Genomic DNA, 17048 nt, shown 5'->3' on the forward strand with positions numbered 1-17048 from the left:
CAGAATTTCCCCAGCACTCCACCCCAGCCTGACAGGCTGGCATCTGTGGTGACCACCGTCCAGAACAGCGGCAGGAAGCACTTGCCCTGACACAAAACTGGCGACTGGATCCACCAGGATAGAGCTGACCTAGTGAGATGGCTCAAACAAATCTTCTGGTCCAACGACCAAGGGTTCCTGTTTCATTTTGCTAGAATCTCTTTTTGCAGAGGCCTCGAATGAGACTGAGCAAACGAGACCGCCTCAAAGGTCAATACCATCAGACCTAGGGCCCTCATGCAAGTCCGTAGGGAAGACCGATCGGTTTCCATCAGCAACCTGATCATCCTGTGCAACTTCTTAAGCTTTTCCAATGGAAGAAAGACCCTCGCCAGGGCAGAGTCGAGAGTCAGCCCCAGATAAGTGACCCATACGGATGGCATCAGAGCAGATTTTTTGAAATTGATCGTCCACCCGAATTTCTGAACTGTAATTGAGATGTTGCCAAACAGATCCAAATGAGAGTCTGCTCGCAACAGGAGATCGTCCAGATATCCCAGGACCTTGGTAAAAACTCTGAGAGTGGAGGCTCCCCTGCTACCGCAAAGCGGAGGAATCGCTGACGTCCCTCGAAGATAGGGACGTGCAAATACGCATCTTTGATGTCAATGGAGGCCAGAAAATCCCCCTGATTCAAGGATGCCACCACCGACCGACTGGACTCCCTTCGAAACTTCTGCATCCGCACAAAGCTGTTCAGAGCCTTGAGATCCAGGTTTGGATGCACCTTGCCCTCCTTTCTGGGTACTGTGAACAGGTTTGAATAGAAACCTTGAAAGCGTTCCTGCGGAGGAACCGGCACAATCACTCCTTGAGCCAGAAGATCCTGCACAGCCTCCCAGAGATCTTTCAAACAATCTGGAGACAGGTGAAGATTTGACTGAAAGAACCTCTCTACCGGCCAGGACCAAAATTCTATCTTGTGCCCAGAACGAATCAGTTTGTGAACCCATTTGTCTTGAATGAAGGAAGTCCAGGGTTCCTGAAAGAAGCGCAGATATCCCCTCACCCCAGAAGAACCCGGGCTGACTGGTCTTGGGCTTGCCCCAGTGCTTTTTAATCCCTCCAGAAGCTCTGAACGGCTTACCTTTGTCTTGCACCCCATAGGCATGAAAAAAAAAAACAGTCTATGAGCGGTAAAGAAAGGCACCCACTTAGTACAGGGTACTTTACCTTTGGAGGATTGAGGAAGAAGAGTGCTCTTCCCACCAGTCAGACCCTTGATCAACTCATCCAGCGAGACGCCAAATATTCGCTCTCTCAGAAAAGGAAGGTCTGTTAGGGCTTTTTTGGATGCCTGGTCAGACGACCAGCTCTTCAGCCAAACCATGCGTCTTAAGGCAATCCCCACAGCTGACACTCTGGCCACCAGGGGAGCCGCATCCAAGGACGCATCACACAGGAACACCAGGGCCTGGGCCATCTGGTCCATAAGTTCCATCAGCTCCGGGGGAACTATGCCAGGATCCAAGTTCCCCTTCAGAACCTTCACCCATTCCGTAACCATATGTGATACTAAAACGGATACAAAAAACAGTTTTAGAATAGAACCCGCCAACACATGAAGATGGCGGGAAAGGGATTCCACCCGCCTGTCGACCGGATCCGTAAAAACTGGGGAATCTTCTACAGGCACTATAGTAGATTTGTTCAACCTGGAAACAGGATGATTAACCTTGGACGGTACCGACCAATGGTTGGAAACCGCCTCAGCAAAGGGATAATGGCGTTTAAAGTGCTTAGGCACTACTAGCATGTGCTTGATGCGCCGCCATTGGCCATTAACAATATCATGAAAATTCTCAGGACAAGGAAAAACCTTGCTCGATTTTTGGGTCTTGCCAAAAGACACCCATGTCCCCGCCAGCATTGGCTCATCTGCCATTTTTAAAGTTTCCCTTAGAGTAGACAGGTCTACTTCACCATCTGACTGTGATGACAGTGACCATATCAGCCTCTGAATAAGAGGACCCCACCAATGATGGAGAAGGCAGTGGCCGTTTTTTTTTGGCTAGTAACCTTTTTCATTACAAAATCGGCCTTGATCACCAGGCATTCCAGAGCTGCTGAAATCGCTGCCAGTGACTGTGATCCGGATGGTCCGGAGATCACATTAACCACTTAAGCCCCGGAGGATTTGGCTGCTAAACGACCAGGGGGTATTTTGCGATTCGGCACTGCGTGACTTTAACGGACAATTGCGCGGTCGTGCGACGCTGTAAACGAATTTGGCGTCCTTTTTTTCCCACAAACAGAGCTTTCTTTTGGCGGTATTTGATCACCTGTGCGATTTTTTGATCACGCGCTATAAACAAAAAAAGAGCGTCAATTTTGCAAAAATAGCAATATTTTTCCCTTTTTTTTATATGAAATTCCCCCCAAAAAAAAAAATGTAAAAATGAAAATTTTTTAACATTTTCGGCCAATTTGTTTTATGCTACCTATGTTTGGTAAAAAAAATCGCAAAAAGCGTATTTTGATTGGTTTGCGCAAAAGTTATTGCGTTTACTGACTAAGGGAAAGATTTTTGTCATTTTTGTTGTTTTTTTTTTTAACGCGTAATGGCGGCGATCTGCGATTTTTTTTGCGGTACTGCGACATTGCGGCGGACAGATCGGACCCTTGACTGACATTTTTGACACTTTTGGGGTTACCAGTGACATTTCTACAGTAATCAGTGCTATATATATGCACTGTTACTGTAAAAATACACTGGTAGTGAAGGGGTTAACTTTATTTGAGAGGGAGGGGCTGTGTGTGTCCCTAGGGGCGTGATTCTTACTGTGATTGGCTGTGGCTTCAGCTGTATGCAGAGTGATCAACGGATCTACATAGTAGATCCATATGATCAGCTCTCATACAGAGGGGAGAATGACAGGCAGCTTGTTTACACAAGCTGCCTGACTTTCTCCCTCTCCCCCGCCGATCGCAGAGTGGCCGGCGGACATCGGGTCCGCCGGTCACACGCGCGGGGGGGTCCGTGACCACGCGGGAGCGGGAGCGCGCCACCGGCAGCGCGCGCTCGCTCCCTAGACCCTCACAAGCTAGTGACGTAGCCCTACGTCACTTTGCCTGTGAGGGGCTGACCGCCGACGTAGATCGGCGTGCGGCGGTCGGCAAGTGGTTAAGTGGGTCTGAGGGTGAATTTACTGCCTGGGACTCCATATTCAATGTAATAGAAAAAAAGGAGTACTGTCACTTTAAAAACGTTGATCACGGTTCCCGCCGCCGATTGCCATGGTCTGCAAAGTCCCCCTTAAATATATACCAACAGCAGAGTGTGCAGGGATATGTCCACAAAGACCCCAGTACTTTACCACCTTCAGAGGAAACCTCCTGAATCGTATTGTGCAGCAGGAAGAGGGAGTCACAGGAAATGACATCAGCCTGGTATGTGAAAGGTCACGCTGCCTGTGTAGCTCCATAGGGCTACACAAAAATGGCTGCCAATGCAATTCAATAGGAAGCACAGGGAAAATGACTGCCCCATACAAGTCAATGTGAAAATATTTTACATTACCCACACTAAAGATGGCGGAGCCCACTGTGTGCCATGCGATCAGGGACCCACCAATATGAAGGCCTCAAAGATCTACCACCAGATCCAGCAGGAAAAAGGCTACAATTGCCAACCCCCCCCCCACAGGACACCAAGCGCCAGGGGGCGGCAAAGGGGGACAGAGCACAAGGCCGGGTAACCTGACAGGCCAGAGGGATCTTTTAGGAAGTTCAGGGCCTATTATCACCAGGAGAGGGCCCACATCCCCCCAAGGCCACCGAGGGGCAAGGGGGGCTACATTTACTCACCATACCATGGACCGGTGGGCTTCACTCTGAACAGACTACCTTCTGCCCGGAGTGGGGGTGCTGCCAGCTGAGGGGTACGCTGCAACTAAGGGCATTCCAGGTCATCCAGCGAGACATCCACTCGCAGGCTCGTCCCTATTCAGAAAGGGGCTCCGTCGTGGCGAGGTCTAGTGTGGGACTATAACCTGCTCACGCTTGTAGGCCAGACTGGGGAGACCTTAAGGATCTAGATTATCCAGTGCGAAACCCCAGCCGGCATTGCTTGTAGATCACCAAGAGTATCCCCCTGAACACTAACTAGCAAGGTGAGTAAAGATAAATAAAACAAAATATTCTGAAAAGAATAAAAAACTGAGACTGAAGTCCCAGCAGGAAACCTAGGTCCTACTCCTTCTCTAGGCAGAAACAAACTGATTTGCTGGAGCTTTCCTGCCTAGAACTACTACTGCAGGGGGCAGCATAACCCAATGGATAAGAAGTTTGAGAGCTGCATCTGAAAAGACAATTTTATTTGGGTACAGCGTCGCACGACCGTACAATTCTTAGTTAAAGCAATGCAGTGTTATTAAAGTGATTGTAAAGTCTCGTTAAAAAAAATAAAAAATAATAAACATGTTATACTAACCTCCTCTGTGCAGTGGTTTTGCACAGAGCAGCCTGGAACCTCCTCTTCTTGGGTCCCTATTTGGCTCTCCTGGCCCCTCCCCTCTGTCGAGGGCCCCCACAGCCAGCAACTTGCTATGGGGGCACCCGAGCTGAGCTGCAGCTCTGTGTATCTATTCAGACACAGAGCTACCATATCACCCTGCCCCCTCTCTCTCCTGATTGGCTGACTGACTTTGATGGACAGCCGCGGGAGCCAATGTCACCTGCTGCTATGTCTCCGCCAATCAGGAGGGAGAGTCCCAAACAGCCGATGGGTCTCGTGGACATCGCTGGAGAGAGATGGGTCTCAGGTAAGTATTAGGGGGTGCTGGGAAGGCTGCTGCACACAAAACGCTTTTTATCTTAATGCATAGAATGCATTAAGATAAAAAACCTTCTGACTTTACAACTCCTTTAAGGGGGTAAAACCTTCCGGAGCTGAAGTGGTTAAATAGGTATCGAATTAATATTACAAATGTACTTTTAACAAGGTAACAAGAGGTGTAATTGAAGCAGTACAGTGGTAGACTAGTTTCTTAACAGTGTTTGAGGAATGCGATTACTTGATAGAATAGGGTGATCATGTGCAGAACTTTATTAGCGCCGTGTGGAGATTTGATACAGTATGAGTGCAGTTTGCGAAACATAAGCAAAGCATACAAAATGGAGTACAGTTTATTACAGATTTTAAAGTTTCTTTCACAGAGATTGTTTGACACAAGTACAGGTCCAGGATAGTTTAAAGGAGATTCTATAATTCATGGGAGCTAGTTAAAACTCACTGGACTCCTACAAACTTACTATCTCTATTGACTCTGCTGCATTTTACAAAATGTTGAAATGTTGTCAAAATGTCCAATTTTGTGAAAAGGAATTCTCCTAATATTGTTCAGCTCTAAATATGAGTTTTGTTGTTTATTGTGCTCATTGCCCAGTTAGATAAGACTTAAGAATTATTTAAAAAAAATAAAAATAATCTGGCTTTCCAAATCTCTTTCAGATGTCTTGCAAAGCAAAACTAAACAAAGATGTGAACATTCTGCCATTACCAAAGAAATTTGATGAAGTCAAAGATGGAACTATGTGTGACACAGCAGGGTGGGGTATAACCAAAAACAAGGCTGAACAACTGTCAGACAAGCTTATGGAAGTCAACCTTACAGCAATAAGCAGAAAGAAATGTTCTAAAATGTGGAAATTCTCCAAAAACATGATGTGCACCTTTGATGCAAGTGGAGAGAAAGATGTATGCAGTGTAAGTTTGGAATAGTTATTATCATTTAAGATAAACGTGTCTAGTAGAGTTTAGGGCAATGCAGGTTTGGCATTAGTAGAGGTATTACTACTTCCATTGATGAACAACTGCATCCCACTTAGGACTGTGGTATCTAGAATGCTGGTGGCTGCTGGATTCCTAGCAACTATTGCACATTCCCTCCCCATTCATCTGAATGTAATCTGTGGGATGCTGGCTGACATCATTAACCATATATGGGCACAAAGCCATAATTGGCCAATGATGTCAGCCAGGATCCCCCATCCCTTTGTTTACATTTAGTTGCTGGCTGGGGAATCTCCTGGTAAGAAGTTAATGGAGCCAGGGATGTGGGGATAAGGCCCTTGTCCTCATTGGTGCATAACAGACCCTTATCCAGGATAAGGATCTAGTATATATGTTGAAAGGAACCTCTAGTTTGCTGTTTGCAAACAAAATGAAGACTCTAGTAATTTAATTATTTATCAGCTATTTAAATGGCTTTATTTCTGTTCTGTAAAGGTCTCATTAGCTTTAGTACATCATACAGGTGTGCCATATCACTTGCAGGTTTAGATCATCCCCCAAGCATGTTATTTGAAGTAATTGTGTGATTTTTAATGTTGCCCTTAAATTTTTTTTTTCTTGGGCATTGGTAGATGTTCCCCTGGCCCAGCTTACCAAATCCTTTGTTTGACAGTCCCTTCTTATTAAACTAAAAAAAAGGGAAAAATGTATTTGCATAGACTTCATTGGGGTTTGGAATAAGGCACCAACTGCTTAAAGTGTATCGTCTCTTGTGAAGTGACAGGCAGGTTCCCAGCTTTGGCCATAGCTCCCAACTGTCCCTTATTTAGAGGGGTTGTCCCTGATTTAGAACAAAGTCCCTGTGTCCCTCTGTCTTTCTCATCTGTCCCTCATTTTGGTCTGATTTATTTAGTTGTACATAAAATGCACAATTTATCTTTCAAAAAGTGTTTCCCAGTGCTAAACCTTTCATCCAGTTTCTAAATTCCTGCATTTGTAAGTTTCAAAAGCCAATATAAAGGAAAAGTAGAGGTAAAAAACCACATGGTTTTAACAAATCTTTTTTTTTGTTTAATTCTTCTTTAGGGGGGGTTGGCAGGGGTGTGTCCTAAACATACATACTTTTGCTAATAGGTGTCCCTCGTTCCCATCTCAAAAGTTGGGAGGTATTGCTTTGGCCAATAGTGCTATCCTTGTTTACTGCAGGAGCATGAAGGTGTAGTTAGGCCCCTGCACATCCATAAGGGTCTAGGCTTCTGCCTAAATTGCCTTGTTGTGGATAATCTGGCTCTGCCTATATACCACATGGTCATCATTTCTTTCTAGTGTAGTAGTTTTCGTTTATATTATTTTTGTTGTATATATTTCAGGGTGACTCTGGAGGACCTTTACTGTGCAAGAAAATTTTTCGGGGAATTGTTTCTTTTGGTCCAAAAGAATGTGGGGACAAGAAAAAAGCAAGTGTCTACACATTCCTCACCAAAAAATATGTCAATTGGATTAAAAAAGAAATAAAAAAGAAAACAAATACAATTTATTAACTAATTTTTATGTAAAATTGCTGCTAATGAAAGTCAGTGCATCCAGGTCTTGTATAAAACAGGTGAAGAGAAACATGAGCATTTTAGTTACAGCAAAAAAAAAGCTGGGCAGAAAAAAGAAAACTTGTTGCTGTGTCCCTGCTAAATGGTCAGTTTGCGTGTTATTTCATGCATTGTATTAGACAATAAAGCTTTACATTATAATCATCCTCTTTTTTTATCATTTTTTCCTATTAACTGGCTTATTCACTAAACTAAAAAAAAGTAAGATGCATAGCTTAACAATCCATAGCAAGCTATTAGAATTCATCCCACACATTTCTCACATGTCTGATTAGCATAAATTGTCATTATATTTGTTGCTTTACAGTGGTATATTAAATTAGGAATTCTAGCTTATTGAAAGCCAGCAGCCTGGAGCAAGAGCATTGAATTGTAAAGCGGCTGTAATGGCAGCAATCTATAGCAGTCTCCATCATCTTAAAGTGATACTAAAGGTTCCTATTTTTTATTTTTTTTCCTAAAACAACATACATGTCATACTTACCTGCTCCGTCTAGTGGTTTTGCACAAAGCAGCCCAGATCCTACTCTTCTCAGGTCCCCCACCAGCACTTCTGGCTCCTCCCCCCCACTGAGTCCCCAGAGGGCAAGCTGCTCGTGTGAGGCCCCCTCTACTCCACCCCTTCTGGCTATGATTGGCAGCAGCGGGAGCCAATTGAAGAGGGAGGGGGAGGGAGGCAATGAGGGAGAGACCTTGGAGAGCTTCTGCTCTGGTGCACATCGCTGGCTCAGGTGATGGCTCATCATCCCTGCCAAGTCACACCATGTACCCACCGGCTGGCAGCTATAACACCACACACTCCTCTGGTTATTCATGGCAATGGCAATATAGCCTTTACTTTACAGTCTTAATCACCACTTGTTAACCCTTGGTAGTGCTCATCCCCTGTTGTAAACCCTGCTCTTTTGTAAGCCTTACATGCACCGCTTTGTAAAAAAAAAATCAGGTCAGGAACTTTTAGAACTTCCAGAACATTTACTTAAACTTCTCGCAGATACAGAATTGATCTAACACAGTCTCATAAATGTCTCAAAACACAGCACTAGTTCATCCTAGCTTAGGCTGCCTACTTCATACTTATTAATTGGGAACAGTCCCTTCAAAAGAGTGTATAATCTGACTTACAGCAGCCCAAATGGGTACGCCAAAAGGGAAGGCCACATGCTCAGAGGAGAATTAGATTTTGCAGCATTTCTGCCTATCTGTTCCCATGAGGGAGGCCAAAAAAAAAAAATGAATTATATATGCTTACTCTTAAAAGAGAAATGGAGACAAAGAGGAAAATCCTCCCTCTCCTCTCCCTTTACTACAGAGTAATAGTCCAATACCCAATTAGATGGACAATTCCAAATTTCAATCCATATATATTGGTGCACGAGAAAATGAAAATAAAACACATCTGCACCATGCAGTACACACTAGACCAAAATAATAATAGTGTCAGAGCCGGGGAGACAGCCATCAGCTTCCATGGATAACCTACACAACCCCTCCTCCCCCCCACCAAAAAAAAAACAAGGGGGAGGGAAGCTAGTAAGGGAGAGAGGAGGGGAAGGGATAAGGAAATGTATATCATGCCCTCTTTCTTTATTCATGCGTTATACAATCAGAACACAATTGTATATCTATCATTATATAAATCAAAACATATATTCAAATTATTTCATTTAATTATCATTCTAGTTAATATGTATTTAAAAAATGCAAATCCTCCTAATCTTAATTCCCCAATCAACCTTCTCAAGATTAACCTTCCAAAAATGGTGCAAAACTCATGTTCTCATTAAGTCCTGGCTTTGAGCATGCATTTAATTTGTAAATCCACCTGCAATCACGTTGTAAAATGGCACGATCAAATTGTCCACCCCGTGGATACGTTCCAAAGCAAAGAATTGTAGGCTATCCATTTTGTAATTGTGAGACTGAGCAAAATGGCGGGCTACAGGATCCTCCAAATCACACCCTCTAGCACATTTCACATGATCCCTTATACGTTCCCAAAAGCAACGTTTGGTTTTCCCTATATAAAAAGCCTGACAGGGGCATTTCATGATGTATACTACACCAACTGTCTGGCATGATACAAAGTGTTGTGGACTGAAGGGCTTTCCTATTGGTAATGTCTGAGATGATTTACTAGCAATAAAAGGGCAACACTCACAATTACCACAAGGGAAAGTACCTAAGTGAAGTTTATTGCAAGGGTCTCTTTTGCCTCCTCTAAGAAAATGACTGAAAGTCACCAGATCCTTTATGGATTGGTTAAGTTTTTATATGTGATGGTAAGTTTTGGATCCACAAATTCTTTAAGTATTTCGTCTTCTGCCAAAATATGCCAATGTTTGTCAAGAATGCTCAGAATCTGTGCACCCTGGGCATTGAATTTAGTGATTAGTCTTGTTTTATTGGTGGATACATCCTTCTCTCCCTGAAACAAAAGGAGATCTCGAGCGCTATCTTTGGACTTTTTATATGCACGTTTAACGGTCTTTTCACTATAGCCTCTCGTTTGAAATCGTTCTCTCAATTTTTGTGCTTCCTGTTCAAAATCTTGGGGTTCAGTGCAATTACGGTGAACTCTATAGTATTGCCCCAACAGGATACCCTGAATGACATGTCTGGGATGACTGCTTACTGCATGCAACAAGGCATTCGTAGCGGTAGGTTTTCAATAGAGTGTGGTAGCCAGACAATTATTGGGTCCTTTAAAAATGTTGCTGTCAAGAAGGATATTTGTTGTAAATCAAATGTAGATGTAAAATGTAAATTGAATGCGTTAGCATTCTATTTCTGTACAAATTCTTGTAAAACATCCATAGGGCCATACCATAAAACAAAAATATTATCTATGTATCTCCACCAGACATCAATATGGTGGAAATAACGGGTCATCATTTCATATACAAATAGTCATCTTTCCCATCCCCCCAGGTACAGGTTAGTGTACGATGGGGCACACTTAGTCCCCATCGCAATGCCCTGTACCTGGAGGTAGTGGGAAACATCAAATACAAATATGTTATGCGTTAACAAAAAGAGGAGGGTCTCCAAAATAAAGTTATTATATTCTCTCTGTTTGAGTTCTCTTTCGTCCAAAAAAGCTTTGATTGTATGCAGTTCATGTGAGATATTGTAATATAAGGATTCCATGTCAATGGAAACTATAATAGTTTCAGGAGTTACCTGTATTCCATCCAAAGTAGTAAGAATGTGCATTGTATCTTTGAGATAGGAAGGCAAAAATTCCACATGCATCAAAAGGTTCAAAAGCGCCTGTTGTTCATTAGGGGATAAATTACTTCTTGCCCATTATTTTGGTCTAGTGGTTTTGTACTGGATGGTGCAGGTGTGTTTTATTTTCATTTTCGAGATGGCACATTCAAATGGCCGGATGTCCTTTATTTATTTTTTTGTGGAGTCACGTGTGGCGCCTGGCGCATCTTCTGGGACTGTTGTGTAGGTGTGTCATCTCCGGAGAGAACTTTGCATCTCCAGGCCGCCCTGTCGGTTATTGGAGCACAGCGTGGGGAGAGTGAGACACTGGGCGGTGTCTAGCTCCAATCACGGATGTATGCAGGGGTTTAAAAAGCGCGCCAGTTCCGCCCACAGCTGATGGACGGGGCTAGTGCGGCTGTGAACTGGTGACGCTGTGTGGAAGATCAAGGCATCAGTCATTACAGGTTATTTTATTAAAGAAATGTTAATAGTGGACGTAGGATCTAGGTGACAGTTTTATTTTGGACTGTACCGTATTTTCACGACTATAAGGCGCACCGGATTATAAGGCGCAGTATCAGTGAACGGTAAATTTTCAAACTATTTTCATATATAAGGCGCACCGGATTATAAGGCGCACTTTTTTGTTTGGAACGTTGATCCGCGCAAGGTTTACTGGCAGGTACTCATCGCGAACCCTCGGATGACAGTTCTGGCAGATACTTTATGCCAGGCATCCACTGGCACACAGTGGCATTACTGGCCCGGCGTGCCTCTCGGTCTTCGTGAAGGATTGCTCTCCTTCCATCATCCAGTTTTCCCATGTGATTCGCAGTTTCTCCTTGAAGGAACGATTGACACTTAAGTCCAGTGGTTGCACCCCTTTGGTCAAACCATCCAGTTAACGGTAAATTTTCAAACTATTTTCATATATAAGGCGCACCGGATTATAAGGCGCACTGCCAGTTTTTGATCAAATTTTAGGATTTTCAGTGCGCCTTATAGTCCGAAAAATACGGTATATCTTTTTTCCTCCTATTATCACATCGGAGGAGTAGAGCATCGAGTGTTGATTGCACTTTATCATTTTTTAGGCACTTGAGGAGAGACACTCTTGGTCTCCTCTTGTGGGGACGTGGGATTGTCGGCTTGTACACAAGAGAAGGCTATCTCGTACACCAATATATATATGGATTGAAATTTGGAATTGACCTTATATTGTATTGGAATACACATGTATATAGAATTGGGTATTGGACTATTTAGCTGGATACACACTATCCAACTTTTGTGGTTAGATTTCCTTCAGATTTACCTTTTCTATGTAGTGCAAGGGCCTGCCAGATTGCATACAAATTGAAAAGTGTTTTGGTTTGACCTCATATTATATGGTTTTGGTAAGTCTAAAGGAAAAAGTCTTCAGAAAATCTTATAGTGTGTATGGCCCATTACTCTGTAGTAAAGGGAAAGGAGAGGGAGGATTTTCCTCTTTGTCTCCGATCCTCTTTTAAAAGTAAGTGTATATATAATATAATTTTTTTTTTTTGTCTTTGTAATTAACTATTTTACTCACTTTTCACTTCCCATGTTGCTTTTATTTAGATACAGGCTATTGGCCCTTCACAACTTTTTTCCCCTTTCTTTTAATAACCCTTATGTATCTGACACTGCAGCATGGTTACTGGTGATGATTAAGTCTTCATTTTTGAGACTACTAGTATTATCTTCATGCCTTACAAGGTACAAAATTATTATTGATTTACCACTTTATTATTGTAATTTTTGTGAGCTATATTTATTTTGCACCTCCCCTGTCTTCGCTCCCCCAGTCTTTGGTGTCCAATAAGGGGTTCTCTTCACTATCCCCAGAGCATTTCCCCTTTTTTCACTTTCCCTCCCCCCCCCTCCCCCTTTCTTTTTTTTCTGTATGTCCCCTCTTTTTGTGCTTGGTATCCTTATATGAATTTGTTTGATTATCATGCATGTTCATATTATTTTTTCCCTTTTTTTCTTTTCATCATGGTTATGTTATGTAAATATTATATTTGTATGGTAATTGCTTTTTATATCTATGTAGTGTTGGTAATTCTTCAATTCTGGATCCTAAAGAAGCCCCTGAACAGGGCAAAATTCTTTGATTCTGAATTACCCACATCATATTCATTTGATCCCACTGAGTCGGATACATTATATGTGTAGAGTATTGTGTTATTGTCACCTATCATATGATTTTATTATTTGATGTATTAATAAATTATTCATGTTTTTATATTTGTGGATTATAGAGTCATTACAATCAAGACCATAACTAATATTAGGCACCTTAAAATCCCCCCTCTCTTTCCTGCCATGTTCTCCAAGTGGAGAAAAAGCGGGGCTTCCTCCTTTTCAGATATTAGGGAAAGAGCACCCATCTGTGAGGGAAAGTGTTTAGTGGCAAGGAGAGGTTCCTGATGAGTAAGGACAGGCTAGGGACGCGTCATGCTTCATCAGAAGGCTCCCTATTGGGACCAGACCAGCCAGGTCACATTCCGCCTCTAAAACAGACACTGTTAATGCATTTTACCCCCTGTAACTGCACAGAACTGTGAGTGTTTCCAAGTAAGGCGTTCTCCGGCTGGGCTTGTAACTGCGATTTTTCTTCAATAAAAGATGAGTTAACTGCAACCAGTCTCTGTCATTACTGCCACTGTTCCATGCTGCACCTACCTACACACACACATATAGACAGTGCCAGCGCTACCTATAGGCAAGGTAGGCGCTGGCCTAGAGCGCACATCAGTAGGCCTCTCTGTCCCTCCCTCTCTGCCTTACTCGTTCTCCTCTCTCTCACCCTCTCTGCCTTCCTCACTTGTGGAGAAGGAGCAGCATACCTTGAATCCCAAGCTAGCGGAGTGGAGGTGGAGATGGCTGTCAAATTGATGCTGTGATGTCGGGAAGGGCGGGGCTGAAATGCGGGGCTCCACCCCTTTTCCCCCTGTATAGACAAAACAGTGGTGGGTGGTTGGTGGGCAGAGAAGAAGGTGGCGTGGAGCTGTCATATGGACACTCTCATGTCGGGAAGGGGAGGCCGATACGCGGGGCTCCGCCCCTTTGTCCCCTGCATAGACAAAACAGTGGTTGGTGGGTGGTTGGCGGCCAGAGAAGAAGGTGGAGGGGGCGGGACCAACTACTGACTATGCATCTATAGCTGTGTATAATGTGCCGGTGAAGGGGCGTGGTTTGTGAGTGAGCGGCGTGCTGAAGAAAGAAGTCAGTGTATAGTCAGAGCAGCCACGTGAGTTGTAGACGAGTGTGTGTGACTTTATTATTGTTGTGTGTCCGTGACCGGGTGTACAGAAGAGGAGCCGCCACACATCTGGAGAGTTCCGTGGGGCAGTGTGTAGTAATCCATAGCAACAAGCCAGGTCTCGCGTTTTGGCAGCCAGCTGGGAGAAGCCTGAGTGCTGTGTTCAGGTTATTATCTATGTAATGAATCATACCTGTAACCCCTTTATGGCTGGAACTATTTTGTCAGAAAAATAGCTTTTGCTGCCAACAGTTCAATGTCATCATTACAGTGAAGCTTCTGCCCAAAGTCACGCCACGTGCATAAGCTTCTGCCCAGAGTTACGCTACGTGCATAAGCTTCTGCCCAGAGTCACGCCACGTGCATAAGCTTCTGCCCAGAGTCACGCCACGTGCGTAAGCTTCTGCCCGGAGTCACACTGCGTACGTTGCATTTAGCACTTCAGGTATGGAGCTAAGTGACTCTAGCTCCAACAGGCAATGCTGCATGGACACTGGCAGTTACTGCCAGACCCGAAGAGGCTCCGACCCCAGAATGGAATGGGAGAACCATTGTGGACCAAATGGAGATAGATGTGAAGAATCTCGGTCCAGACCATTTGTGGGCGGTTGAAGCCATGCTGTGGGAGAATCAGGCTGCGTTTGCCCGCCATGCCGATGACTTTGGCTGCACAGATGCTATCACACATGAGATACCGACCGGGGACGCTGCCCCAATCCGGGAGAGGTATCGACAGATCCCGCCCAAGTTGTACCAGGAAGTGAAGACATTGTTGAAACAGATGATAGATTCAGGAGTGGTACGAGGTAGTCAAAGTCCTTGGGCAGCCCCAGTGGTGCTTGTCAAGAAGAAGGACGGCACTATTCGATTTTGTGTGGATTATCGGCGGTTGAATGCATGCACCACACGAGACTCATACCCTCTGCCACGCATCGAGGAGTCCCTGACAGCCCTAGGGCGGGCTAAATACTTCTCCACCCTGGATCTAGCAAGCGGGTACTGGCAAGTACCGGTGGCCGAGAAGGACCGGGCCAAGACTGCATTCATACTCCCCATGGGACTATTCTAATTTAACAGAATGCCATTCGGGCTATCCAATGCCCCGAGCACCTTCCAGCGGCTGATGGAGAAGTGTCTGGGAGACCTGAATTTTGAAGCAACCTTGATATACTTGGATGATATCATTGTATACTCCGCTACTTTTCAAGAACACCTAGACCGACTAGGACAGGTACTCAAGCGGTTGCAATCCCATGGCCTGAAGATAAAGCCAAAGAAGTGTCATCTCTTCAAGAGGAAGATAGAGTACCTAGGCCATACGGTGTCCCAAGATGGGGTGCTGCCATCTCAAGACAAAATGGCTGCCATACAACAATGGCCAGCGCCCAGAACACTGCGGGAGTTGAAGGCTTTCCTCGGCCTGACCGGATATTACCGGCGATTCATCAAAGACTACGCAAAGATAGCGGGCCCTCTGAATGAGCTGCAGAGAGGAACAGCTGGGAGGCCCAAGGGTCAAAGTGTCCCCTGGGGACAGAAGCAGGAAGAGGCCTTCCAGGCCCTGAAAGAAACCCTGACATCGGCACCCATCTTGGCTTATGCTGACTTTGACAAACCATTCCTCTTATCGACTGATGGCAGCCTCTATGGACTTGGGGCGGTACTGTCACAGGTACAAGAAGGACGTGAAAGAGTTATTGCTTATGCCAGTCGGTCGTTGCGGGATACTGAGCGAAACCCTCATAACTATAGTTCCTTCCGGCTGGAGCTCCTTGCCCTGGTGTGGGCCATGACAGAAAAATTTGCGGGCTACCTGACAGGGGCTAAGATCTTTGTACAGACCGATAACAACCCAATGGCCCATCTGGATACTGCCAAGCTGGGAGCCCTGGAGCAGCGTTGGGCAGCTCGCCTTGCCAAGTATGACTTCTCGATCCGCTACCGCTCTGCTACAGAGAACACTAATGCCGATGGTCTGTCGAGGGTTACTTTTGAGACTCCAGTAGGGGATCTGGATGAACAAAAAGAAGAGGATGAAACTCCAGACTTCCGCAGGTTCACACCCCCAGCAGTTGCAGCACAGACAAGTGGGGAGGCCCAAGTGCTACCCAAGGCATTAGGAAGAACCAATGAAGAATGGGGCCCGAATACAGGATGAAGATGTCGGACTGCGGCAGATGAAAGGTTGGGTGTCCCAGCGAAGAAAACCTGACAGAGAGGAAAGGAATGAGCTTGATTCCGAGATGAAGTCCATTCTACACCAATGGGATAGACTGGAAGTTCATGGAGCTGTTTTGTACCGCAAGTGGCAGCAGCCTGCTGATATAGAGGCAAGGTGGCAGGTAGTAATACCCAGAAGCATGGCACGAGAGGTAGCCAAGGAGGCTCATGAATTTGGAGCTCACTTCGGGCCAGTTAAGACTTTCCAGTGGCTGCAACGCTATGTATATTGTCCACGACTGGAGGCCACGGTTGAGGAAGTCTGCCGGCAGTGTCGAATGTGTGAACTCACCAAAAGCCCCGAACAGAGGGCACCCATGCAGCCCATACAGACCAAAGAACCGCTGGAAGTATTGATGATAGATTATCTTCTCGTGGGACAATCCGCCAGAGGTCCACAATACTGCCTGGTCATGATTGACCACTTCTCTAAATTTGCAGTGGTCACCCCAACTCGAGACCAGACGGCTGAGTCTGCAGCTCGGGCCATCTGTCAAGATTTCATCCGAGTCTATGGTTGTCCGAAGCGGATCCATTCAGATCAAGGAGCGTGCTTTCAAGGGAAAGTGATGGAGGAGCTACATCGACTGTATGGCATTGAAAAATCCAGGACAACTCCATATCATCCCCAAGGGAATGAGGCCTGCGAGCGCTTCAACCGGACCCTGCTTCAGATGTTAAGGACATTAGAGGAAGACAAAAGGATGCACTGGCCAGACTACCTCCATGAATTAGTCTGGGCTTACAATAATCGGGTTCACAACACAACCGGGTATACTCCGTACATGCTATTGTTCGGCAGAGCTGGCCGGGAAATTGTTGAACTGAATTTAGAACAACCAGAGGACTTAATAGAATGATCGACCACCTCATGGGTGAAAGAACACCGTCAGCAGCTCCAGACCATCCGCCGGTTAGCAGGCCAGCGTTTGCAAGAGAGAATTCA

General features: G+C 45.0%; 1 protein-coding gene across 1 annotated transcript in view; it reads left to right on the top strand.

The window, feature by feature from the left end:
* Positions 1-17048, top strand: part of LOC309544214 (uncharacterized protein) — a 133726-nt gene that overhangs the window by 31174 nt on the left and 85504 nt on the right. Inside the window, exons 4-5 of the mRNA XM_082243097.1 lie at positions 5492-5746; positions 7144-7308. Of these exons, the coding sequence (XP_082099223.1) occupies positions 5492-5746; positions 7144-7308 (420 nt within the window). The remainder of the gene's footprint in view (positions 1-5491; positions 5747-7143; positions 7309-17048) is intronic.

This window comes from Pelophylax lessonae, assembly GCF_965119305.1.
Source record: "Pelophylax lessonae genome assembly, chromosome: 1".
Classification (NCBI taxonomy): Eukaryota; Metazoa; Chordata; class Amphibia; order Anura; family Ranidae; genus Pelophylax; species Pelophylax lessonae.